The 26,829-nt window shown below is 38.5% G+C and overlaps 2 protein-coding genes and 1 long non-coding RNA gene across 8 annotated transcripts in view; 2 read left to right on the plus strand and 1 right to left on the minus strand.

The window, feature by feature from the left end:
* The first annotated feature begins 1 nt into the window (after nucleotide 1).
* On the plus strand, nucleotides 2–1,530 carry LOC133257027 (uncharacterized). The gene is made up of 2 exons (XR_009739375.1): nucleotides 2–113; nucleotides 1,133–1,530. It is a non-coding gene; the product is annotated as an uncharacterized LOC133257027 (long non-coding RNA).
* A 7,919-nt stretch (nucleotides 1,531–9,449) lies between these two features.
* Nucleotides 9,450–11,896, plus strand: LOC133257024 (prolyl-tRNA synthetase associated domain-containing protein 1). The gene is made up of 2 exons (XM_061432405.1): nucleotides 9,450–9,841; nucleotides 11,381–11,896. The coding sequence occupies exons 1-2, from the start codon at nucleotides 9,473–9,475 to the stop codon at nucleotides 11,810–11,812; spliced, it is 801 nt and encodes a 266-aa protein (XP_061288389.1). The 5' UTR covers nucleotides 9,450–9,472; the 3' UTR covers nucleotides 11,813–11,896.
* Nucleotides 11,897–13,901: 2,005 nt separating this feature from the next.
* Nucleotides 13,902–26,829, minus strand: part of CCDC88A (coiled-coil domain containing 88A) — a 118,526-nt gene continuing 105,598 nt past the window's right edge. For 2 of the 6 annotated variants that reach the window (XM_061432395.1, XM_061432393.1), the window contains 7 exons: nucleotides 26,612–26,815; nucleotides 25,948–26,019; nucleotides 24,872–24,952; nucleotides 22,463–22,722; nucleotides 21,798–22,260; nucleotides 17,603–17,703; nucleotides 13,902–16,896 (listed from right to left, as the gene is read on the minus strand). In XM_061432395.1, coding sequence (XP_061288379.1) covers nucleotides 17,639–17,703; nucleotides 21,798–22,260; nucleotides 22,463–22,722; nucleotides 24,872–24,952; nucleotides 25,948–26,019; nucleotides 26,612–26,815 — 1,145 coding nt within the window. In that variant the 3' untranslated portion in view covers nucleotides 13,902–16,896; nucleotides 17,603–17,638. Of the gene's footprint in view, nucleotides 16,897–17,602; nucleotides 17,704–19,794; nucleotides 22,261–22,462; nucleotides 22,723–24,871; nucleotides 24,953–25,947; nucleotides 26,020–26,611; nucleotides 26,816–26,829 lie in introns of those variants that run through there. The other 4 variants (XM_061432392.1, XM_061432390.1, XM_061432394.1 and 1 more) reach the window with 3 other exon arrangements.

Genomic DNA, 26,829 nt, shown 5'->3' on the forward strand with positions numbered 1-26,829 from the left:
AAACGGTCCCTCTCCGGCTTCCGTTGCCGCCGGAAGAGGCTCTACTCGGAATTCAGAAGTCCCTACTTCGGAACAGCAGTTGTAACCTTTGTCGAAGCCGTACCCACGTTGCTGTGCGTGGATGAATAATCGCTTTTACAAATCACTTCCCTTCCTAGAAAGTAAATTACTGCAACTCTGGGGCCGTGAGTGGCCTCCGTGAGTACGCTCAAGGGAGAGTTAAACGGGGAAATGTGGGAGAAATAAGTCCTTAAAACACATAACTTCCAAAAAGGGGGAAATGCAAGGGACGGCGGTGATAGAGTTAGTGATGAGGGAGGAGCGCTTTCTCTTTTAAAAGTCGCCTCCTGTGGGTGGCATTTGAAGTGGTAAAGCTAGAGTGGGCCCCAATCCCAGTTCATCCCCAGCTGTGTACTCGGGGACCTTATGTAAACTCCCTGTGCTGCAGTTTTGCAATATGGTAATAATACTGGAGTGGGTAGCCATCCATTCCCTTCTTTAAGGGATCTTTCTGACCCAGAGATCGCACCTGGGTCTCCTGCATTGCAGACAGATTCTTTACCGACTAAGCCAACAGGGAAGCCCTGGTAATGGTGGTGGTTTCGTCCCTAAGTCGTGTCCAACTCTTGGAACCCTGTGGACTGTAGCCTGCCAGGCTCCTCTGTCTACGGGATTCTCAAGCAAGAATACTGGAGTGGGTTGCCATTTTCTTCTCCAAGAGATATTCCCGACCCGGATGTTAAACTCAGGTCTCCTGCATTGCAGGCATTTTTTTTACCAACTGAACTATGAGGGAAGCCCCATGGTAATAATAGTAACTGCTTAGTAAGATAGCAGTAGCAGGAAGGTTCATAAAGTAGCTGGTTCAGAAGGGTTTGCTGTTGTGGTTATTAGCTGCCTCCCAGAACATTTCCACACCTTGATTGGACGTTGTATTCTGGCTTGTCACCTTGACCTCAACCGTCACTATTCTCAAGAGTCTTAAGTATTGTTTTATTTCTGTCCTCAAGGTCTAACACTACCCTGGGCTAATGATGTAGGTATAGAAGAGTTTCTTACTGTTACCTGCTTTCTCCCTCCCTAGTGTGGACTCCTAACTCATGCCCCATCCCCTTTGTTTTTGTCTCCCCAGTGTCACCACAAAGATGTGTAGGCAGTGTTGCTGAATGATTGAGTGGAAACCGCTGTCTGGAAAATCTATTTAATGAACCTAACACACTTGAAAACTACTGAAGTGTGTTTCAGTTTGCATCATTTTACTTACCTTTCACATTCACTGAAGTGCAATTTCTGTAAGAAATTCTTTGCTCTCTCTGCCTTGCCGATTAGTTAAGAAGTAGAAATTGATTGGGAGAACATCAAAGTAATGGTCATATCATTCTCCCTGATATTAAAGTGAAAATAACCAATACGTTTCTGATCATGAAGATTATGCATACTAATGTGGAAAATTCAAGCAGTACACCAAAACATAGAAATTGGAAGGAGCAAGGAAGGAAGGAAATGAGAAAGGAAATAGAATGAGGGCAGTTAAATAGGCACCAACCTGAAAAAGTCAAAGCTGGAAACTTCTGAACAATGAAATAATGGAGTTATTAGACTATAACTCAAAATAACAAATGAGGGACAGGGAGAAATCCTCCTTATAGAATAATTCCATGTTTATTAACTTCAACTATGAGTTAAAGCTTAGTTCCCACCTCCAATCCCTTGGGTGTGGCCTGGACTTAATGACTTGCTTCCAAAGAACAGAATATGGAAAGGAAAAATAGTACCTTCATAACAGAGAAATCTGGCAGACACCACCTTAACCAACTGATCAAGGTAAACATCAGTAATGTCATGTTGATATCACATACCCCCTGAAATGATGTGATAAGGACACTACATCTCTGTAATATTTGTCCCCAAAACCCAAAACCATACTACAATCATGGGGGAAACATCAGACAACCAAAATTAAAGAGCATTCTACAAAATATCTGAGCAGAATTCTTCAAAGTTGTCAAGGGCATGAAAAAGAAAGACAAGGAAAGTATGACAGATCTGAAGAATAAGGAAACGTAATGGCTGAATACAATGTGGGGTCCTGTATAGAGTCCAGGAACACAAAAGCACACTAGTGGAAAAACTTGTGAAATCTAAATAAAATCTGTAGTTAATTGTAATACCTCAGTGTTAATTTCTTAATTGTCACAAACATATCACAATATGTTAACATTAGAGGAAACTGAGTGAAGGACAGTCAGGAACTATCTACTATCTTTGCAAATTAAAATTTATTTGAAAAAACAATTTTGAAAATTTTTTGATTTTGACACTCAACTTGCAGGATCTTAGCTCCCAAACCACAGACCAAACCCAAGACCCCTGCAGTGAAAGCCCAGAGTCCCAACCACTGGATCACCAGGGAATTCCCTAAAAAGATTTCTTTATAAATTTTCCCCCTTTGTGAAACAGTTCAGTCACCTGCATTTATCAGATGCTACCCTCTCCTGGGCTTCCTTGGTGGCTCAGTGGCAAAAAATCCGCCTGCCAATGCAGCAGACATGGGTTTGATCCCTAGGTTGGGAAGATTCCCTGGAGAAGGAAATGGCAACCCACTCCAGTATTCTTGCCTGGAAAATCCCACGAACAGAGGAGCCTGGCAGGCTACACTCCATAGGGTCACAAAGAGAAGGACATGACTTAGCGACTAAACCCCTCTCCCAGCATCATGACATTTCATATTCAAGTTCTCTGACTAGACGTCTAGCTCAAGTTCATGATGATAATTTTGATTTAATGTCTGATGTTCTTTCTAATGTAAATTTGAGACTGTATTTACTTTAAGAAGAAGGGACCATGCAAAGGATAGCATTTCTTTTCTATTTAATTCAATGCTGACATGTATGTTTGATAAATAAATATGCATGAACTTGGGTCAGGATAGTTTCTAAACAGTGATATAAGGTTCTTTTACCATAGACAGATTTAGCTCCATTTTATAATAAAAATCCTTGGTTGTAAGACTTGTTTGGAGCAGGATACCTGGTCATCACACCACAGGTAGACTGTAATTAGGGCTTCCCTGGTGGTTCAGACAGTAAAGAATCTGCCTGCAAAGAAGAAGACCTGTGTTCAATCCCTGGATTGGGAAGATTCCCTGGAGAAGGGCATTGCAACCCATTTCAGTATTCTTGCCTGGAATCCTCATGAACAGAGGAGGCTGGCGGGCTACAGCCCATGGGGTTACCAGGAGTCAGACATGACTGAGTGACTAAGCACAGCACACAGCACAGAGTATAATTAAGAGAACATTAGTGTAGACCAGGAGAGATAGTAGTTTGGGTTAGAGTGATGGAAGTGGTTAGAGTAGAAGGATTTAAGAAACTGAATTGTGATGGATTGTCAGTGGGGTGGGGGGAGGGCTTCACACCTTGCATAACTGATGGATGGCAGTTCATTTCTAAAGAGATTTCCAGGTCAGAACAATTCCTTGTCTAGACAATGTGCTGGATGGCATTATCAATTTTGCTCTTTGTGTTTCTCTTTTGTAGCTGTCATGCAGACCTTATTCTTGGTTAATTGTTTCCTTACTTTTGTACATGACTCATATTTCTTTTTTAAAAAACCTCTATTTTGTATTGGGGTATAGCCGATTAACAAACAATGTTATGATAATTTCAGGTGAATGGTAAAGGGACTCAGACATGCATATACATGTACCCATTCTCACCCAAACTCCCCTCTCATCTAGGCTGCCACACAACACTGAGCAGAGTTCCCTGTGCTATACAATAGATCCTTGTTGGTTATCCATTTTAAACATAGCAGTGTATACATGTTCATTCCAAACTCCCTGACTGTCCCTGCTCTCCATCCTTCCCCCGGCAACCATAAGCTTGATCTCAAGGTCTGTGAATCTGTTTCTGTTTTGTAAGTTCATTTGTATCCTTTCTTTTTAGATTCCACATATAATAGATGTCATGTGATATTTTTTCTTCTCTGACTCCACTCGGTATGACACTCGCTATGGAACAACAGACTGGTTCCAAACAGGTAAAGGAGTATGTCAAGGCTGTATATTGTCACCATGCTTATTTAACTTATATGCAGAGTACATCATGAGAAACACTGGGCTGGAAGAAGCACAAGCTGGAATCAAGATTGCAGGGAGAAATATCAATAACCTCAGATATGTAGATGACACCACCCTTATGGCAGAAAGTGAAGAAGAACTAAAGAGTCTCTTGATGAAAGTGAAAGAGGAGAGTGAAAAAGTGGGCTTAAAGCTCAACATTCAGAAAACTAAGATCATGGCATCTGGTCCCATTCAGTCAGTTCAGTTGCTCAGTCGTGTCTGACTCTTTGCGACCCCATGAATCGCAGCACGCCAGGCCTCCCTGTCCATCACCAACTCCTGGAGTTCACTCACACTCACGTCCTTCAAGTCAGTGATGCCATCCAGCCATCTAATTCTCTGTCGTCCCCTTCTCCTCCTGCCCCCAATCCCTCCCAGCATCAGAGTCTTTTCCAATGAGTCAACTCTTCACATCAGGTGGCCAAAGTACTGGAGTTTCAGCTTTAGCATCATTCCTTCCAAAGAAATCCCAGGGCTGATCTCCTTCAGAATGGATTGGTTGGATCTCCTTGCAGTCCAAGGGACTCTCAAGAGTCTTCTCCAACACCACAGTTCAAAAGCATCGATTCTTCGGCGCTCAGCCTTCTTCACAGTCCAACTCTTACATCCATACATGAACACAGGAAAAACCATAGCCTTGACTAGACGGATCTTTGTTGTCAAAGTAATGTCCCTGCTTTGGAATATGCTATCTAGGTTGGTCATAACTTTCCTTTCAAGGAGTAAGCGTCTTTTAATTTCATGGCTGCAGTCACCATCTGCAGTGATTTTGGATCCCCTCAAAATAAAGTCTGACACTGTTTCCACTGTTTCCCCATCTTACTTCATGGCAAATAGGTGGGGAAACAGTGGCTGACTTTATTTTGGGCTCCAAAATCACTGCATTGGAAGGAAAGTTATGACCAACCTAGATAGCATATTCAAAAGCAGAGACATTACTTTGCCAACAAAGGTCCGTCTAGTCAAGGCTATGGTTTTTCCAGTGGTCATGTATGGATGTGAGAGTTGGACTGTGAAGAGAGCTGAGTGCCAAAGAATTGATGCTTTTGAACTGTGGTGTTGGAGAAGACTCTTGAGAGTCCCTTGGACTGCAAGGAGATCCAACCAGTCCATCCTAAAGATCAGTCCTGGGTGTTCTCTGGAAGGACTGATGTTGAAGCTGAAACTCCAATACTTTGGCCACCTGATGCGAAGAGCTGACTCATTTGAAAAGACCCTGATGCTGGGAAAGATTGAGGGCAGGAGGAGAAGGGGACAACAGAGGATGAGATGGTTGGATGGCATCACCGACTCAATGGATATGGGTTTGGGTGGACTCCAGGAGTTGGTGATGGACAGGGAGGCCTGGTGTGCTGCAGTTCATGGGGTCACAAAGCGTCAGACACGACTGAGCAACTGACCTGATATCCATCCATGTTGCTGCAATATGGCATTATTTCATTCTTTTTAACAGCTGAGTAATATTCCATTATATATATATATATATATATATACATCTTCTTTATCCATTTCTCCATTGATGGACATTTACATTGCTTCCATTTCTTGGTTACTGCAAACAGTGCTGCAATGAACATTGGGGTACATATGTCTTTTTGGATCATGTTTTTCTCCAGATATATGCCCACGAGTGGGACTGCAGGGTCATATGGTAGCTCTGTTTTTAGTTTTTTAAGAAACCTCCATATGTGCTCCATAGTGGCTGTACCAATTTACAGTCCCACCAACAGTGCTGGAAGCTTCTCTTCTGTTCACATCCCCTCTAGTATTTATTGTTTGTAGATTTTTTGATGATAGCCATTCTGGCTCATGATTCACATTTCTTAGCTACAATTATTCTTAGATTTCAATTCTTCTTTCAATTCTTCTTTTTCCCCTTCTTTCAATGCTCAGGTCTCCATGATTGAATTTGGGTATTCTTGAAAGTCTTCAAATATTTAAGGACAATAATTTGGGATATGCCACATCTTCACATATGTGGTGGAGAAGGCAATGGCACCCCACTCCAGTACTCTTGCCTGGAAAATCCATGGACGGAGGAGCCTGGTAGGCTGCAGTCCATGGGGTTGCTAAAAGTTGGACACGACTGAGCAACTTCACTTTCACTTTTCTCTTTCATGCATTGGAGAAGGAAATGGCAACCCACTCCAGTGTTCTTGCCTGGAGAATCCCAGGGACGGGGGAGCCTGGTGGGCTGCCGTCTATGGGGTCACACAGAGTCGGACATGACTGAAGCGACTTACCAGCAGCAGCATATATGTGGTCCTTGGTATTATGATGCTTTCCATTTTTATTCTGAGAGAACATAGTGAAAAAAATAAGCCTCACCACACCAAAGTAAAATTTAAATGAATTAAAGAGTATTTCTAAGAAAATAAAAAAAATAGATTGCATATTCTATCGCTAGAGGTTAGCTTTCTATACTTAGATCAGAATAACAACAACAACAAAAAAACACATTTGGTTACACAAAAATAAGTAACATCTGTAGGTAAAACCAAACTAAAAAAAATCCCCTCTTGAATTCCCTGGGCTTTCACTGCCAGGTGGCCCAGTTTGATCCTTGGTTGGGGAACTATGATCCCTGAAAGGTACATGGTGGTGGTGGTGGGGGGGAACCTCTTCTTTAATGGAAAAAGTATATATGATATTTGGAGTATATAGGACAAATGAAAGACACACAACTTGATTATTTAAAGAGCTCACATAAACCAATGTGAAAGCCATTAACATTCACTCCATAGCTAAATGAACCAAGACAGAAACAGAGCTAACTCACAAATGCGGAAATAAAATAATAAACATGGAAAAAATGTTCTGAGTGATCCCTTTCCCCTTATCTAAGTTTTCTAAATACTCTTTAATGTGGTACATTTCTTTTGCTGTTGATCTGAATTTAGGTGGCTACGAGCAGATGCCTGTTGGTTCCATAATCAAGGATCAAAGAACTGGATGGACTGTTTGAAGGAAGATATGGCATAATAATTTTAAGAGGTTGGTTAAACTGAGAACTTTCAAAATTGCACTGTCCAGGGCTAATTCTGGGTGAATTATGAAGTTGGCTCTGATTTTCTCTTTCACAGCTAACTCTGAGGCTGTCCTGTGGGGGAGGACTCAGATATAGTCCACCTTTGGTATCCAAGGGGGGTTAGTTCCAAGGATCCCCCACAGACACCAAAATTTGTAGTTGCTGAAGTTCCTTATATAAAATGGTGCAGTGTTTGCACATGACCTACACACATCCTCCTGTATACTTTAAATAATCTCTAAATAATCTCTAATACATTGTAACTATGTAAACAGTTGCCGCTAAGTCGCTTCAGTCGTGTCCAACTCTGTGTGACCCCATAGACGGCAGCCCACCAGGCTCCCCCGTCCCTGGGATTCTCCAGGCAAGAACACTGGAGTGGGTTGCCATCTCCTTCTCCAATGCATGAAAGTGAAAAGTGAAAGTGAAGTCGCTCAGTTGTGTCTGACTCTTAGTGACCCCATGGACTGCAGCCTACCAGGCTCCTCCATCCATGGGATTTTCCAGTCAAGAGTACTGGAGTGGGGGTGCCATTGCCTTCTCCTAAACAGTTGCTAGTGTATGGCAAATTGAAGTTTTGGCTTTTGGAACTTACTAGAATTTTTTTTTCCCCATCTATTGTTGGTTGAATTCATGGATTCAGACCTGTGCATATGGCAAGACAACTGAACTCTGTAGTATATTCTTAAGAGCATTCTTCTCCAGGCCTTCCATTTGCACCCCAGAGATGCCATAAATATATTCCTTCTAGAGTTAAATGTCCCTAGGAATACTCTTGCCTGGAAAATCCCATGGATGGGGGAGCCTGTAGGCTGCAGTCCATGGGGTCGCTAAGAGTCAGACACGACTGAGCAACTTCACTTTCACTTTTCACTTTCATGCATTGGAGAAGGAGATGGCAACCCACTCCCGTGTTCTTGCCTGGAGAATCCCAGGGACGGGAGAGCCTGGTGGGCCGCTGTCTATGGGGTTGCACAGAGTCGGACACGACTGATGTGACTTAGCAGCTATTCCTGTAGCAGCAATAGCTACAGTTTAGCTCAGATTCTATTACTGAATTGGTATAACGTGGCTTGTGTTTGGGTTCTAGCCCCAGCCAAGAACCCTTGTCCCAGTCAGGAAGGTTTTTTTCCTAATCAGATTTGCACAGCTAATAATAAATCCTATGCTAAGACTGGAACAGCACAAGCTTTATTCAATGGCTAAAGAATGGAGAATCTTGTGTACAAATCAACCCAATTCAAGGGGAGACACTATTTATATAGGAGGGTCGAGATAGAAGGGAGGGAACTGGAAAGAGTGAGAGGAATTTTCATGACTTATCTGAGGAGTGTGGTTTGGACCTGGCACTGATATAACTCTCCTTTTTGGTCTTTGTAACCCTTTTCTGGTTGTTGTCATGGCAACTGTCAACTATCATTGCACTTATGGGTGTATCATTTAGCATGCTATGGTATTACACTGACTATATAATGAGGCTCTAGGTCTACTGGAAGTTAAATCTTCAACCATCTAGTGCCTAATTGGATCTAACCAAGTCCCTGCTTTTTGCTTTGCAGCTTCCTCCCAAAACTTCAGATAAGAGCACCTGGTTTCCATTCAAGAGAGGGGTAGGGGTATGATTCTGGGGCAACAGTTTTGGTAACAATTGGAAGCTTAATCTAAACTCATAAATGAAACTCAGTGGAATTTCAGGCCTCATTCAAGGTGGGGAGTGAGGGTTTTGCAGGATAGTGGAAAACACCCCACCAAGAGGCAGGAAAAAATGCCTCTGAAAAAGATGGTCAAAAGGATAGAGATTCTGGCCCTTTCTCTCCTTGTTGGTCCACAACCTCAGGAAGTTCCCCAGGTGAAACCACTGCACACACACACACCCAGAGACCCCACCCCCCAGAAGGGCAAGGAAAGAATGAAGAGGCAGGGCATTCCTCATTGGTAGGTGGCAGTTTTAATAAGTAATAATCAAAGGAACTTATATTGGTGGTTTGTCTTGGGCATCCACTTGCCAGCATCTTAAGAATTTATATAGAGGCCTTAAGGGGCGAAGGGGGCCTCACTTCCGTAGAGTCCAGAAGGTTTCAATGACACATTACTCTCTCAAGGCTGCATCCTTCAAGTAGCACCTAGCTCAGAACAGTGGGTAGAATGTACATTCCATATCCCAGGCAGAAGGGATAAGGAGACTTTCCCTCAGTCTGCTTCCTGGGTAAACCCGAGACCACATTCAATGAATCACTCCCTCAACATTCCTTAAGTTGAGTTGTTAGGTTTAAATCTATTTAAACGGAAGACATGCTGGATTTAGGAAACCTGCGGCGGGTATGGAGAGGGCTGTGAGAATGCAGGTGCCTCCCTCTTGTGGGACGCGGGCTAAGGACACTACATGTCTGAGGAAGGATGTCCTTGCGGACTCGGACGAACCTCAGGAACAAACGGTGGATGTCGAGCGAACACGGTGCAACCTCGCCTGCAGAAAACGCCGGCGCTGGATTTCCAGCACCGCCCCTGTCCCTCCAGGAACTTCCGCCTCGGCCTGCAGTGGGCGGTCCGCGGGAAGCCACGCCCAGTTCCTCGGCCCGGTCTCTAGCCACCGCCACGAGGACAGCATGGCAGGGGCTGAGTTGCGGGCGGCGCTGGAGCAGCGGCTCGCCGCCCTGGCCATCCGCACAGAGGTCGTGGAGCACCCGGAGGTGAGACGCTCCCACTAGGACTACCCCGGGAGGGAGTGGGCTCTACTGCAGCGTCTGCGAGGCGGAGCCGCTGAGACTAGACGTCCCGGGGGGGGGGGGGGTGGTGTCACTGTACCACGAAAGAAAGTCCGTTCCTAAGGCATTTCCCGGAATCCAGAGTAGAGAGGGATCTGAATGGACCATTGAGTGCATCTCCACTTGGGACTCTGCTGTTATTATGAAAAAACCTGTTTTCCTTTTGGAGCGATTTTTTTTTTAATTTTGGGAACTAGTGCAACATATTTGGAGAAGGCAATGGCACCCCACTCCAGTACTCTTGCCTGGAAAACCCCATGGATGGAGGAGCCTGGTAGGCTGCAGTTTATGGGGTCGCTAAGAGTCGGATACGACTGAGCGACTTCCCTTTCCCTTTTCATTTTCATGCATTGGAGAAGGAAATGGCAACCCACTCCAGTGTTCTTGCCTGGAGAATCCCAGGGACGGGGGAGCCTGGTGGGTTGCTGTCCATGGGGTCGCACAGAGTCGGACATGACTGAAGTGACTTAGCAGTAGCAGTGCAACATATTGAGAACTTCTGCATCTCAAACTGGCCTGGGTATGTAAGTTGCCAAGCAGTAAAACGTTTCTGCAGTGGCTATGAAGCATGCGGGACACCAAGGTTAAGAGTTTGGTATCTTTTAACGATTCAGTTGATTGATGGAGATTTTTTGTTTTTTCAAGTATCTCACGTAGCCAGTATGTAACTTGAGTGTTGGGAAGATAGTTTTTGCCTAACTTTTGAGTAACAGCTCCTGATAACTAGCTAGATAACGGTGATAATCTTCAAAGGGTAGAGAAATTCATCAAAACTATTATTTTCTTTGACCCTTTTGCCTCCCTTATGGTCGATACTCTCTTCCTTTTTACTGTGCATATTGCCAGCTTTTCTGATGTTCTTTTTATATTAGTCCAGGCTCTCATTCCCTGCCCTCACTCCATCTCTAGTTATATTTTATAGAGTGGAGATTGTACTTAGGTCTGGATGGAATGCCAAGGAATAGGAGTCTGGGCTGCTATAACCCCCCCCCCCTTTTTATTGGAGTACAGTTGATTTACAGTGTTGTGAGGGCTGCTATAAACTCGACTAAAAGTCTAAAGGAAAAACAAAAATAGCATTTTAGAAATGTGAAGGTTTAGCCAGCATATTGGAATGGAGAACTGGCCCAAGAGAAACTACTTGAGGTCCGAGATGAGATATAATTATTTGATAATATGCTGGGAAATCGGAGAAGGCAATGGCACCCCACTCTAGTACTCTTGCCTGGAGAATCCCAGGGACAGGGGAGCCTGGTGGGCTGCTGTCTGTGTGGTCGCACAGAGTCAGACACGACTGAAGCGACTTAGCAGCAGTAGCAGCAGGCTGGGAATGGGTTGCTACCAGTAATATCCAGGACACCGAGTACTCCCTAACCTCCCTGTTTAGACCCAGCAAGCAATGTATATATAACTGGATGTTTGCAGTGTACATGCATGTTAAACTTCTCATGTGGTATTTTACAGGTGTTTACAGTTGAAGAAATGATGCCTCATATCCAGCATTTGAAAGGAGCACACAGTAAGAACTTATTTCTTAAGGACAAAAAGAAAAAAGGCTATTGGCTGGTGACAGTTCTTCATGATAGACAAATTAATTTAAATGATCTCGCCAAGCAGTTAGGTGTTGGGAGTGGAAACCTGCGGTTTGCTGATGAAGCAGCCATGCTAGAAAAACTGAAAGTTGGCCAAGGTTGTGCCACCCCATTGGCACTCTTCTGTGATGATGGAGATGTGAAGTTTGTTCTGGATTCTGCCTTTTTGGAAGGTGGACATGAAAAGGTGTACTTTCATCCAATGACCAATGCTGCAACCATGGGATTGAGCCCTGAAGACTTTCTCACATTTGTGAAGAACACAGGACATGATCCCATAATATTAAACTTTGATAAAAACTAATTGGGCTGAAGTTCAGAGTATTTATTTCTGAAAGCTGTTTTTCTTACTTGTAATTATAAAAAGCATTAAAAGTGGGAAGATATATCTAGCACTCGGTTTGGTGACTACCTGAACTATTTGAGAAAGACTATCTCATCTTAAAGTTCTTTTTTTTTTTTTTAATATATTGAGGTAGCTTTAGTCAGGCCAGAGGTTCCACCCTCCCCATCCCCATGGCTACTACTTATTAGAAGAATGCCTTCATTAATATCAGGAGTTCCCTGGTTGCCTTGTGGTTAGGAATCCAGGCTTTCACTGCCTGGCCCAGGTTCAGTGCCTGGTCATAGGAACTGAGATTCCCACACGCAGCAGGGTGGCCAAAAAAGAATAAATTAACATCAAAACTAAGATTATTTATCTAAGATTAACTGTCTTACATCTTATTATACTTGAAAAAAAGCCAGTTGCAAAAATAGCATATGTAAAATTATACATGTGATAGTGTACATACAGGGGAAAAAATAAAAAATAATACGGGAAGACATTAAATTGTAAATAGTAGTTATCTCGAGGGAATGAGGATTAAGGAATAAGAATTTCCCAGCAGTATAATTAAACAAGGGGGCAAGGGAAAACCTTTCTGTTACTGTTTGTTTTTAAACCAATGCTTTTCCCCAGTGAAAAAATAAGCTAATTTTTTAAATAAAATTCTATCTTTAGAATATCTTAATCTAGAAAAACCCTCAAAGCAGGGATAGAAAATATGCCATAATCATTATACTAATGACATTACATTTTAACTCAGGAGCAGAACATACAGAGGCCATTAAGAAGGATTTGTTTAGTCTTTGTTCAGAGGTTAGAAATTTGAACATGCTTGAACAAGTTTCTTCTGTCCTTTAGGCTATATTAAATTGACTCATTTTTCAACTATGCATCTAAAAAGTGTAAGATAAATTTTATACACATATAAACAAAAATGTGTAAGAACCCAGGATGAGGTATTGTCAGTTGCCATACAGAAGCTAGTTCAAAAACAGTGAGGAAAATTAATATACTTTTTCACCTCTCTTAAACTCAAATAAGACCCTAATTGAGGGTCTTAGTAGGCTACAAAACAGCCTAGAGGACTTAGGAAAATTCTCATTTCCTTTAGTACAATCGGATATTTGAGAGAGAAACGTTTTTTCCTAAGACTGAACATGGAGTAATTGCCTCTGGTAGAGAAATTGTATTTAATTTGTACCAATTTGCATTACTGAAAGGCAAAGGTAAAAACTTATCATTTTTCAATATATGTGGTTAGAGACTACAAGTCTACTGATGGCAGAATTTTTATAAAATATAGATGAGTGAGTTAGTAAGTTAGATGAGTTAGTAAGAAATATCTTCCATCAATGAAAACATTCTGAGATGCTACACTGGTTTTTGCCTACTTGGTATTATATCTCTAAGAAAGAGGAAATTTAGGTTGCTTTGAATATAAAATGAAGGTTTACTGAATAGAATCAAAGACACTGAGGACCTCAGGACACTGGTCTAACTATTCTCACCTTAGAGTGAAAATAGGCCCAGAAAGACTGACCTGCCCAATGACACAAGTCATCTCTTAACATTATGCCTCCCAAAGTCTATGTGAAAATGAAAAGAGACTGATGTGTATAATCTATTATTGTAATGCCACTTCTGGGATTGACAAAACTAATAGACTCCTCTTTCTCCCAAAACCTCTCATACTCATCCCAAAGCGATTAGAACAGAGGTAAACAAGATTATGTCTGAAAATTGGTTTTCTAGGGCAAAGAGAAAGGAAAGAATAATACTTGGTTAAATTATATGTTATGATTGCTAACCACTTGTTATAAAAATCATCTCATACCAGTTTGATAAGTGAATGTTAAACCAACTTAATTTTTTTAGGAGAAATAAAAGTTAAAAACTAAAATGAAAAATGTTTTTGAAAAAAGATCAGCCAAATGATGGAGTCTTTTTTGTTATGAAATGGATTTTTTGTTATCAACTGTGGCTTTAATATAGCCAAGTAATAAACATTTTGCCATTTAACTCCAGATTTCTCAGTAGCGTTATTTTAAAGGAAATGTTACAGCTCTTGTATTATTTGATTTGGTATTTAATAACAGTTATAAGTACAATGGCAAACACTGAAAGAGAGAACCCTTAGAAAAGAAAGACAATTTAAAATCAGGTTTTGTTAAAGGGTGTTATAAGTGCAACTTTATCCATAAGCATTCCTTTTAAGGCATTTTCACTGTTGTCCAAATATCTCAACTTGTACATCAAGGTTTATATTATAAAATGGGCTCCGTCTGTATTATTCATTCAAGGCTTAAAGAAAAAAACATCTCAGGACTAAGAGTAGCAGGAAAAAAAAACCACAAAACTTCACTTTTCTCAAAAAAGTAACTTAAAGTACAAAAGTTATTTAGCATACATTATTACTCCTCATTGTAATTCCAGATTTGGTACAATATCTTTTTCACTTCCTGACATAAACTGTTAAGACAGTACAGGCTGTAATACTTCATTTGTGAGGTGGCTGCAATTCTGTAATATGCACAGTGATTTTTAAATAGGCTCTTACCATGCCTTGCATGAAAGGTGCTACATACAAACCTGTTTCGTGAACTCTTTGGTAACCACCAGTTCAAAAACTTGGACTGAACATTTCCACATTGCCAGATCTGAAGCACTTTATCGGAGCTCTGGGCCGAAGCTATTACCCTGTATATAAATTCTTTAGTTTCCAAGGGGGATTAGAGCCAGATAATTAAAATCATGTCAGGCGCCAGTCAGGAAAGTGGCCCCAGTTATTGTACTTTCTAGTTGGCTACATGGTTTTGTTTGGCAGAAGTAGTTTAAGGGAAAAGCATGACTTCCTACTAAGTTTGCTTCTGATGCTATCTTTTGGAAATGGTAAAATACTCATGTGGTTATCTAGTCCTTTCTTGAAATGGTATGAAAAAGGTGATCAATGTGATTTGAGAATATGCCTACTTTTTGCAGTCTCAAGTGTTCTCTTGGTTGTCTTGCTGCATTTTCTGAGTCAGCCCTTTACAGGCTACCCTTAAGCATTTTCTAACTGAAGCAATAATGTGTTGCTTCAGTCAGCAGGGTCTCTGTTTTAGGATATTAGTGTCCTGGAGAGATCAAGCTGTGGTGTCACACACCCTCACTGGACTACCTCCTACTCATTAAATTTCAACTTGAAGCAAATGTCCTGGGATGTGTCCTAGTTGTGCAAATTAGATGCTAGTTAATATAAATCTAAGTTACACACTTATTGTATTTAGCTAAAACATAATTTCTATATTTACTCTCAATTTATCCACCTAAAAATGAATTTACAGTTTTTACATGCAGACATCTCTAGACTGCCACGATGCCCATTATCAATCTGATACTTGAATATAGGAAATCATGATGGAGACATGTTTCACAGTCTAGAGAATAGGTTTTAAATATGTCTGTTGTGCAATATTTGTATCTTAGTAAGAATCCTTTGTATTATATTTACATAGCACCTTTCATCCAAGAATTTAAAAGTGATTTAACTTTACAGCATTATTTGGTGGCAAAACCTAACTTCCATTTCAGTTTCTTTTCAACTATACATGCCGTATTTCTTTTCATTAATGGTCTTTCTGAAAGTAGACTATGAACACAACACTGTTACTGGCCTACCAAAGAGGGGAAAAAAAGAGAAGGGCATGAGGAAGGAGGGGGAGAGGGAGACACATTTCTCATGGCTACTAGGTTAGTGATGAAACACACAGTTCATAAACCACACACTATGGAATTGTTCCAAAAAGATTTTTAGAGCTGGTAGTGAGAGCCTAAGAAGTACATTGTTAAAATTAAAAAATCAGTATCTTTCTCATTTCAGACCTTTAAGATTATGCATATATTTATGTTAAATAATGAATTTGCATTAATATGTATCAATGCAATTTTTGATTTCATAAGAAAATAAAACTGTGATAGAAAATTGGAACTACAAAAAAATTGATGTTTCCCTGGGTTAACTAAATTTACTTTTTTGTGCTTCTTTCAAATGTAAAACAAATGCATACAAATATTTCAAAAGTACTGATAACAGTTACCAACTTTAATGTAGTCTTATAAAGGACAAAACCAAAAATTCGTATTAATAAGTGATAACCTTAATAATAAATGAGTTCCTGGCAAAATGAGGATCGTAGTAAATTATTTACATTATTTTTGCCATAAGAAAACTTCTTAAGCAACAGTCAGCTCTCAAGTTAAAAAAAACGTACATACATAACCCAACACTAAAGAAGGGAAATGAGTTCAAACACAATAGCTTTATCTTGGGAATGTCTTTTTCTAGAAAACCACCTTACTAAAAAAAACGTTTCAGAAAAACACATTCTAATTACCTTGGGTCCATGTGTGAATGAATTACTTAGTGTTCCTTAGCAGGGAATATGGAAATATTAATATCACTGTAAATTTTTTTATAACTCCTATCATGGATTTTTCAGTTATTTCATAAACTGAGTTTCTTTTGCAGTGCATCAAAATAATCGGCTTAAAAATAAGAGAATACCAACACATGCAGTCTGCTAACCAAATAAGGCTCTGACATGCCTAAACAATGTTCTCTGTATCTTGATATATAGTACATTCCACAGCATACTACAGCATTTAATTTAGGTTTACACAACTAAATATAAATGGCTAGACTTAGGCTACTACTTAGCAGAAGCATTAAGCAAACATGGATAAATTCATAAACAAATGATGAAAGAAGTATATTGTTCTTGGAGTACTTCTTGAACCCTTAAAACACTTGGTCCTTAGCGAGAGAACATGCTTTATTCAGTAGATCTTAACAGTACAATGTACATAATAAGTCATAAAAACCTTCTAAAAATTTTGGCAGTTGACTCCAGTAGTGCTCCTTGATTCAAGGAAGGAATGAAGGTTTGTATTTCTTTCCTGCTCTAGTCACGAAGGATTGTTAAGTCTCCTTAAAGATTTTAAAAAATGATTCCTATAGTTGGGTGTCTTGTTACTTCAGAAATAAAGGCTTCACACTGAGAAACTGAAGGACACTTTTCTCTCTGTATTTAGTTGGAAAGTAGAAAGAAAGAAAATATAAGAAAAGTTTGAAGATAAGAGATATAAAATACAGAGCAACCACTAAAAGAACAGCATGCACCAGGTACTTTTACAGGGATAAGAGTGACAGAGTCAGAGAATTTGTCTAAGCAGCTCTTCATAGAAAAGACATTTAATTTATTCTCCTCAATTACCAAGAACATTGCACAGAAGTTATATTCCTACTAGAAAGATTTTAAACTGAAAAAGTAATTTCTAAAACATTATTCATTAGTAAAATCAAATTTAAATTGAGGGGAAAAAATATTTTTAAAGATTGTTTTCCTGCACTAAAGGGCTTCCCGGGTAGCTCGAATGGTAAAGAATCTGCCTGCAATGCGGGAGACCCGGGTTTGATCCTATGTTGGGACAATCCCCTGGAGAAGGGCAAGGCAACCCTTCTTGCCTGGAAAATTCCATGGACAGAGGAGCCTGGTGGGCTACAGTCCATGGGGTCGCAAAGAGTCGGACACAACTGAGCGTGCACTGATGGCCAAAAGCTTTGAGGAATCACGTAATTTTGATTTACTAATCAGACAGACAGAAAATCATGAATGAAGCAAGCAATATTTACATCTGTTAATGCAATGTGCACTTGTTCTTATACTTAATGCAGTTAGTTTGTATAAATGAGATTAATCTCATTTACATTTTAAGCAAGAAACTCACCACTTGGCCCACATGTCATGTAGTGGGGTTATAGAATTAGGAGCTTTGTTGTTCCCTAGACCTGCTTTTTGAATTTCTGTTTTCTTGTACTTTGTCCACATCTGCAGGAGAAAAGCATTTCATGTTATTTAATGAAAAGCTAAACATACAATTCATGAAGATAAGAAACTAAAGAGCTCTCATTGTGAAGGGCAAGGAGAAAGAATCTAATTCTGGAAATGTTATTAATCTGATAGACATCTCTACTTAAAGACTGATTTACATGTTTTAAAAGCTATAAATAATAATGCCCTCTTGGTGTCTGATAGGTTTATGATGTTTATTTACTAAATGGTCACATATAGTTTTAAAGTAAAAAATAATCTTGCATGCAGCAGCAGAAACATCAACAATGAAATATTTGTATTGTTTAATAAGAAAACCAGGCCTTGAGGCTTACTTTGTAGGAAAATATATCTACTTACACTGTTAGAGTTATAACTACTCTGGTCAAAGGGGACCCAAAGCCTAACATGAATTTACAATGCCACAAATAATAAGGGTATCATTTCTAGAAACCTAAGCCAGGAGTATGAAAGCTACTCAATTTCATCTAAAATTAGGGTACTAATACAGGCATACCTCGGAGATAATGGCAGGTTTGGTTCCAGACTACTATAATAAAGTGAATTTTGCAATAAAGCGAGTCACATGAATTTTTAGTTTCCCAATGCATGTAAATAACAATGTACATATCTTAAGTACAAAATACTTTATTGCTAAAAAGAGCTATCCATTATCTGAGCCTTTAGCAAAATCATAATTTTTTTTGCAATAGTAACATCAAAGATCACCGATCACCATAACAAATATAACAATAATGAGAAAGTTAGAAATATTCTGAGAACTCCCAAAATGTGACAGAGACATGAAGTGAGCAAATACTGTTGGAATACTGGCACTGATAGGCTTGTTTGACAGAACTGCCACAAACCTTCAGTTTGTTGGGAAAAAACCCCACAATATTTGTGAAGTGTAAGAAAGCACAATAAAACGAGGTATGCCTGTAATCCTCTGTGAAGTTGGAGAATATGGAGCTGTCTCGAAAAAAGTACAGTTATTCAACCGAGTCAGAGCTGCTTCACTTTGATTGGAAAATAATTTTTTTTTTTTAATTGGGGCATCTTGTAAGATTTCATTTATACAAGGTATTATGTTGATTTTTTTAAGAGTTTGGGAAACACTAGCTCTATACAATTTCTAAGGCTCTTATCACTGCTAAAAATGTGATTTCAAGTGCTATCAAGAAACACTGGTAAAATAGTGTTTTAAGGGAATTTTATGACCTTACACCTGGTGACAGTTTCTGGAGGAAATATCACCTATACTCTCTGACAGTCCTCAAGACACATGGACATGGTATGTATCCCTCTGTCTTACATGCACAACGTATATGTTCTTTTGGAAAACATGCTGTATATGTTACTACAGTCATCTGGGTTAGAAATGCTTCTTTCCTATAAGTCTAACATTGTAAAATAATCAGTGTTTACCATATAGTAGCATATAATTTCTCAATGTATTTTAATAAATAATCTTTTTAAAAAGTCTTATTATCAGGTTATGAAGAAAGAAAAGGGACACCAAAAATATTTTAAATGTTAGGACTAATTGTGAAATAAGCGATAAATGGATTGATGTTTTCATGTAGATAAAATATATTAAAGTGGTACTAAAAATAAGAAAATTTCTGACTGTTTATTTGATGATCTGAACTGGAAGCTTTTTTTTTTTTTTTTTTAAGTAAAAGGCGAAAGATTTATTCGATCTGAAGTGAAACCAACGCATTGGAAGCATTTTTAGTAAGAGCTGGCTGTGAGAAAAGAAGTATGGTCAAAGATATAAACAGAAGGGGCCTAGGCCTGAAATGATCTTGTGTAAGTACAAGAGAATAGGGCAATTTACAAAGGATACAAATTTCCTTCTTTTCGTTTCCTTTTTTCTTTAAAAAATGTTTGCCCGTGCTGTGTGGCTTGCAGGGTCTTAATTCTGTGACCAGGGATTGAACACAGGTCCTCAGCAGCGAAACTGCAGAGTCCTAACCACTGGACTGCCAGCAAATTCCCGGGTCACACATTTCATTAAGCAAAGATTCTTTAGAAACTTTCTCTGGCCCAATGAATAACAATAATAATTTACTATAACAACACATGTAAAATAATAATTTTCTCCTTGTTTATTAAGTTACATTTCAAATCATTTTTTCTAGATGCCAGGCTGCATTACTGTTAGTGATATTTAGGCTGAATCAAGAGAGCAAAAACATTTCAGAGATAGAGCTAAGGTATACTTCTCCAGAAGTGAGTGAGTCAGGGTTATGGGTTTCTTGGGGCTTTCTTTTTTGTTGTTTTATTCTGGAAGTTAGAAACTCAATTTTGGCTGATTCTGTTTTAAAATGCTATGACCACAGGAAGATAATTTTAAAGTTTATGACATGAATCAGAGTTAGCAAATATTTTCTCTATCTTTTATGATTATTTTTTAGCTAAGAGGGTGCAATTATTCTTAGTTTTAAAATTTTTTCTACTAGAAACATGTCTGTTTGTTTATATGGTTATAAACACTAATTTTACATTTTATTTTAGCACAATGTACTCATTTTAGAAAATTCTGTTTTTAGGACATATGTAACTTAGCAATAAATTATAGAATTATTTAAGTAACAATCTTCACTACTCAGTAAACTTGCTACCCTTTTAAAAGAGAAGTAAAAATGCAAATTTCCCACACACTGAGTATGATTTGCTTTATTTCTCTTTGATTCTACAGTAAAAAAAACCCTGAAAAAACTACTGTGTTAACTGATTCCAAGTAAAAAAGTCATCCTGAAAGAAAGATAGTACTTGAACTCTTCTGTTTATCAAATGAAGAAAAGTGCAGGGAAGAAATAGACTATAAATGCTCCTTGTCACTGTATAAGTCACATTTAAATTCAATGTTTTTTTTTTTTTCAAATTACACTAAATTTATGAGTACTAACAACATTTTAAATCTGAACAATTTTATAAATATGGGCAGTAGTTAATATTTTTTATGTAAAGTGTTGACTTATTAACTATTTCTTTGAAAATAAAACAGCAGGGCAGAAGGCAAAATTAAATGGGAAAAGAAAATGACATCTTTTTAACATATTTTCCTTACTAATACTGTACATGTACAATATGAATTGCACGTTTTGGGGAAAAAAAGGAAAGGACAAGAGAGAGGGAGAGAGGGAAAGGGGAGCAAAAGGGACAATGAGCATTCTTTTTTGGAATCAACAAATGTGACTTGGAAATGCCTTCTTAGTAATTATAGCATGCAACCATTTTAACATGCTTCCAGGTATCAAAGTAACAATCTCTTATTGGGGACAAGAAATGTGAAAGAGGAGCATGTATTGTTAAGGTTCTTGAAGTCATGCAGAAAATGTACAATGTAATTAATAGTTCATGCAGGCTTTGCTGTGGTTACATAATCGTATTTATATACATGCCACAATGTACACTTGAACACTATGCCACAACTTAAAAATAAAAATATAAACCTAGTCAAATGATTCTTTTCAACAGCAGCTCTTCAAATCAGATTAGAGAAGCATAGTGTGTATCAAATGACACCAGTATTACATTGTGCAGGTTTGATCATACACAACCATATTCATACCAAACCGTTTGATTATCCTCAGAAACCAACAATGCAGCTTCTGTATCATCAGGATAGAGGCATGCAGGAGTGGTAAGATTACTATTGTCTACAGAGGATTGTGGATTAATGCTACCGTGGCTCTGATGATCAGAAAACTGCTCATTATCTTTCTGAGCGGTTTTTTCCAAAGAAGCAGAAGCCTGGTCAGTTACTCTGGTGACTGGTCTGGGAGGTAACCCACTTATGTTACTAACTAATTCTGTATTCAGGGATAAAAATGGCTGAGCTGGATGAGCCACAGTAAAGGATTCTAGGCTATCTGTAGCTGATCTTCCAAATGCATCATTAGACATATTAATCATGGCAAAAGTTTGATTTAGAAGATGTGACCTTTCAGTTCTTGAGTTTCTGGCCTGGGTATGTGGAGACTGGGGCTTGTCTGTAGCTAAATAATTTTGTGCTTGAGAACCTAGAGCAGATGTCGGACTGTGAAGTGTATGAGAGGACCACTGGTGTAAACAGTACTCACTAGATGTCGAAGTGATGATGCTATCAGCAGTAGCTGGTGGTGAATCAACTGACATAGGTAGTCTACTGTCCTTGGTCAAAAAGTCATGGATGCTTGTCCTTCGAGTAGTTCCTTCGGCAGTAGAGATAACACTGCTTGCACGAGGTAAAGTGGCATAGGGATTACTATCTTTTGATTGTCGTGACAGAGAAGTTTCTTTTATTAATTTTATCTTTCCTTGAGCGCCTCGTGTAGGCTTTCCTGAAGAACTCATGAAACAGGCATCTTCAGCCTTTTGAGGACCAGATCTCACAAACTGTTCAGGCTTAGTTGTCCGTCTATCATGGAAGTCTCCTGGAGTTTTTCCACTTACTGACCTGGCCAGACCACAGCTAACTGGTTTGTTTTTTCCCAAAAAGTCAGAAGAGACGGACAAACTTTTCATTACTTCATCTAAAAGATTCTCTTGACTTGAGGGCTTTAGCTGTTAAAAAAAAAAAAAAAAATCAAAGCAGATTAGTGAATACAGCCATACTTTTGCTTTCCTGATATGGTAGACTATAAAAAATTGCTAATGTCTCTAAACACTCCTTAACTTTAAAAAAAAAAAAAAGGTTCTAAAGTTCAACCATAGAAATTTAACTTATAGTGTCATCTAAATTAAGGTCACCATAGATAAAACCAACCTGCATTGAGGTAAGCTTGTTGCTTTCTTCCAAAAACTGTTGTAGAGTAACAACTTCACTTCCAGGGGAACCAGTTTTGGTCTTATGATGTGCCCGACTCTCTTGAGTTCTGTGCTGGAGCGCTGGGCTTGATCTGGTCTGTCTTTTCAAGTACTGGACTGGACTGCTACCGCTGCTGGACCATGCCTCGTGCTCATGAAGCAGGCTAAATTCCCCACTGCTGTGGCTTGGTGGCCTGCTCTGGATATTAACTGCACCTGCTTTAAGAGTAAACGGTGTGTTAAAAGTTCAATAATAGACACAGGATTAATACTATGTAAGTTCTGATAATTTATTGACTGGATTCTTATGAATAGCCAAAATGACTTTCCAAGCTTTATTCAGAAATACGTTAATCTTTCATCAGTCTAAAAACTGTCTACCACAGCACGCTTCCTTATTTGTCACGATGACAAATACTGTAAGCTCCACAAGGGCAAACACTTGCTTTCACCACCAGATCCAGAACCTGAACATATACATCAGGCACTCAATACATTTGATGAGTAAATGAATCAATAAACAAGGCAGTAATACATTTTTAAAATTTCAGGTTAAAAAACTGTAAAACACCTTATAATTGTTAAAAAAAATTTTGTTGTTGTTTTAGTCAGGAAGTCACGTCTGACTCTTTTGTGACCCCATGGACTGTAGCCCACCAGGTTCCTCTCTCCATGGGGTTTCCAGGCAAGAATTCTGAAGTGGGCTGCCATTTCCTTCTCTAAGGGATCTTCTTGACCCTTAGATCTCCTGCATTGGCAGGCAGATTCTTTACCACTGAGCCACCAGGGAAGCCCAAAATATGATTATATGAATTTTAAATTGAGAATGTTAAAACCAAACACTAATAATTCTAATTCTTTGACTTTCTATGAAGTCTATGTTCCTTATTTGAAGGCTTCTCTGTTCATTCTAAATGAATAACCTTAAAGAGTGTGATAACCTAGAGGGGTGGAAGGTGGAAGGGAGATTCAAGAGGGAGGGAATGAACGTATGTCTATCTATGGCCGATTCATGCTGATGTATGGCAGAAACCAACACAACACTGTAAAGCCATTATCCTCCAACTAACAATAAAAAGTAAAAAAATAATCTTAAGAAAATTTTTAAAAATTTAAATAGCAAGCATCTAAGGAAAGTCAAATGGAGACACGACATAATTAACTTAGAAAATTCCAGTAAAAATCAAGTATGTAGTATCTCATTCTTTATTTAATGTCTGAAAAATCTGATTCTCCCTGCTTTCCACTGTCAGTATGATAGCTTTAAACACTCAGTTGAGGCTGAACAATGATAAAGAATGCAAGTTACTAGTTCTGGAAAAAAGCTCCCCAAAGTTTATGCTATTCCTTAAAAGTGCTTATTCATTTTGATCAATCGCAAACTGTGTAGAAGCATCAAGATGGAAAACGCAACTTTCCACGGTTTCCTAATCACAGAGAATAAAGTGGGTCATGAAAGATTTTGGCTCAAACTATGTAACATTTTGTAGGAAAAAAATTTTCTTAAAATTTCAAATCAGAAAAGGCTTCTTCACACTTCAGGTAATATTTTTCTAAAGGATATAAGAACATGATTATAAACATGAAAAAATAATCACTTGAAATCAGATTTTCAGATCATTGCAACAAGTATTAAAATTATAACTGAGACAAAATTATTCTATAATACAGAAAAGCAATAGAACAAATGCACTCATTATAATTTAACAATTCTGTAGAAAATAACTACTTTAACAAACTTTTATAATCTATTAAATAATTCCAGAATTTGAGTAGGCAGTATACCTTTAAGAAAAACGGTATCAGTTGATACTTCCAGACATTCACATAAAATTTCAGCTTGGAATGCACATTAAAAAGGTATCTTGAACTAATTTTTTCTTTATATGAGATATATGCATCCATTTGGCACTTGTTACACTCACACAAACACAATTGTCTTCTCAAATTAAAAAAATATATTCCTCCTTATTTCGTGGATAAACAAAGCTAAAAGTATTTCTAAAACACTTTCTGTGAGTTCAGTGTACAAGTATCATGAGAAAATTAAGGCCAACCATTTTCATGACAAAGACAAAACGTAAGAAAGTAAGAACTTACAGATACTTTTGAAATAGAAAGATAACAAGAAAAAGATTTTACCTGTGAAGATGAAAAATGGAAACTAAAATAACTGCTCCTGTTTTTACATTTGTACACATTGAAATACATTTGTATTACAATGTGAAAAGCATAAAATATTCCAAGGAACTATGTTCCAAACACAGATGATTTGGATTTCATTTTACCCAGAAACTTAATCAATTTCCCACTTTTTCACAAATCTGGAAATGGATGGAGCATATTAGTAAATTTACCTACAGCATACCTTTGACTTCATGGAGTGAAGCATTATTATTGCTATTGCTAGTGGATGTTCTGCCACTATCAAGGCTGGCTGGTCTCGAAGCTAAATGAAAAAATCAGGAGACAGTGATAAAACTTGCAGCTGAAGACACTGAACTTTACATTCTGATTACAGAATGCTTTGAGGAAGCAATCATGCATACTTTCACAGACTGAGCATGCCCACAGAGAGTTGAGTCTTATAGATTAGCGAGCAAAGGCATTTCCAGATAGTTCAGTTAAACAATTGAGAACAGGACACTTCTGAGACAACAGCTGAGATTCAAACAAAAGAAGATAAAGTGAATAATACATTTGGAAATGGATTTCTAGACAGATAACAGGACTGTTGTAGTTGAACAGAATGACATGTCCCCAAAGGAAAAAAAAAAAAAAGCTAGTGATTAGGTCACAAAACATCAGACAAGGAACCCTGCACATTGCAGAGATGCCACGAACAGGAGGAATATAAGCATCTGCAGAGTTAATGTCTTGTATTCCTATCCGTACAAGGGAAACAACTGCACCGTTAACACGGCCCACCCTGCTTCCTAAAATCCTGCTCACATATGAAATTTCTTTAACGTATTTCTTTACATATTAAATTCATTCCTTTTCCTTTTTTTTTTTTGGTTAATAATTTAGTTTGGTAAGAGAAGACGTTCCAGTCAGAAACTAAAAACTGAAATGCTCAACACTGCAGAAAATGTGGTTTCTTAGAGTCTGTCCTTTACCAGAGTAAGTATTTTTAAAACGAAATATGAAATTATCTCTAATAACTTTATGCCAAAATGGCAACAAAATTACCTTTAAGCATTGTGTAGACATACTTTATATATGACCTTGACTAAAGTAGAGACAGACTATTTAGATGAAGTAATAACCTTATAAAAGGAAAAAGGGAGTATTAGGTTTGAAGAAATGGCAGAAGGAGCTATGAGATGCAGGTTAGAGAAAACATGCTTGCTGGCAATGCCACATTCATGAGGTCAATGCAAGAGTCTTAGCATTCTCATTCTGTATGTAATATGTACTTGCTAAATAAAGTTCATATCTTACCATGAACTCTTGATCCCGTACTAGAATCATCACTAATACCTTGTGGACTTACGTCTTCAAAGGATGTAGTATCTATGTAAAATAGTAGAATGGATATAAAATTTTTTTAACAAAAAAAATTGTAACATTTTATTTATGCAGAATATGGAAATTTTTAAATCATGTACAGTGCATCTTGATTTAACATATTTCATATACTCAATCAGAAACTGGAATAGGAGTAAGAAACACAGTAACTCTGATGTGAGTTGACTTGCTTAAGGAAAATACCAGAAGCACTGAAACAACCTCCCTGTGACCCTGCAAAGTGAAGCAAGAGCCTGGGTTGTTCTGTGTGGTTCCCTGATGTTGTAGTGTTTCTAGGTTTTTTGTTTGTTTGTTTTAAAGCTTCTATCACTCTCTCCTTTTCTTTCTTTTACTTGGTTTACATTTCCATTTCTTGTTAGTTCATTAGCTGTTTATTATGAAAGACCTAGGAAAGATGTAGTTATCTGTATGATGTTTTAAATTTTTGAAATGATTTGAAAATTCTCTCAGATTAAATCCAGACTGTTTTGATAATTATTTCAGGTTGCTGCTGTCAAAAAAAGTAAACATCGAAAGTCAAATAAAAATTCCTGTTGCCAACAGTTACACCACAGTGCAAATAGCAGACGGCCTATACCTTTATTATTAACCAACTGCTTGGATCTGAAGCCTGTAGAAGAGTTGACAGTTGAAAAGTTGATGGCTGTAGTAGAGAAGGCCATAGCTCCCAATTCTTTTCTCCTTTTACCCGTTGAAATATCATCAGGAACCTCCAAATTCTCAGTACTACCTGTCCACTGTCCTCCTGCTAGGACCATGGACTGCACCAGGTCATTCATGGCTGGGATGCAAATG

This window comes from Bos javanicus, chromosome 11 (genome assembly GCF_032452875.1).
Source record: "Bos javanicus breed banteng chromosome 11, ARS-OSU_banteng_1.0, whole genome shotgun sequence".
Taxonomy (NCBI): Eukaryota; Metazoa; Chordata; class Mammalia; order Artiodactyla; family Bovidae; genus Bos; species Bos javanicus.

Coding starts and splice junctions, on each gene's coding strand:
- LOC133257024 (XM_061432405.1), top strand. CDS start 9,473: ATGGAGAGGGCTGTGAGAATGCAGGTGCCTCCCTCTTGTGGGACGCGG. Junction 9,842..11,380: donor AGGTCGTGGAGCACCCGGAG/GTGAGACGCTCC, acceptor GGTATTTTACAG/GTGTTTACAGTTGAAGAAAT.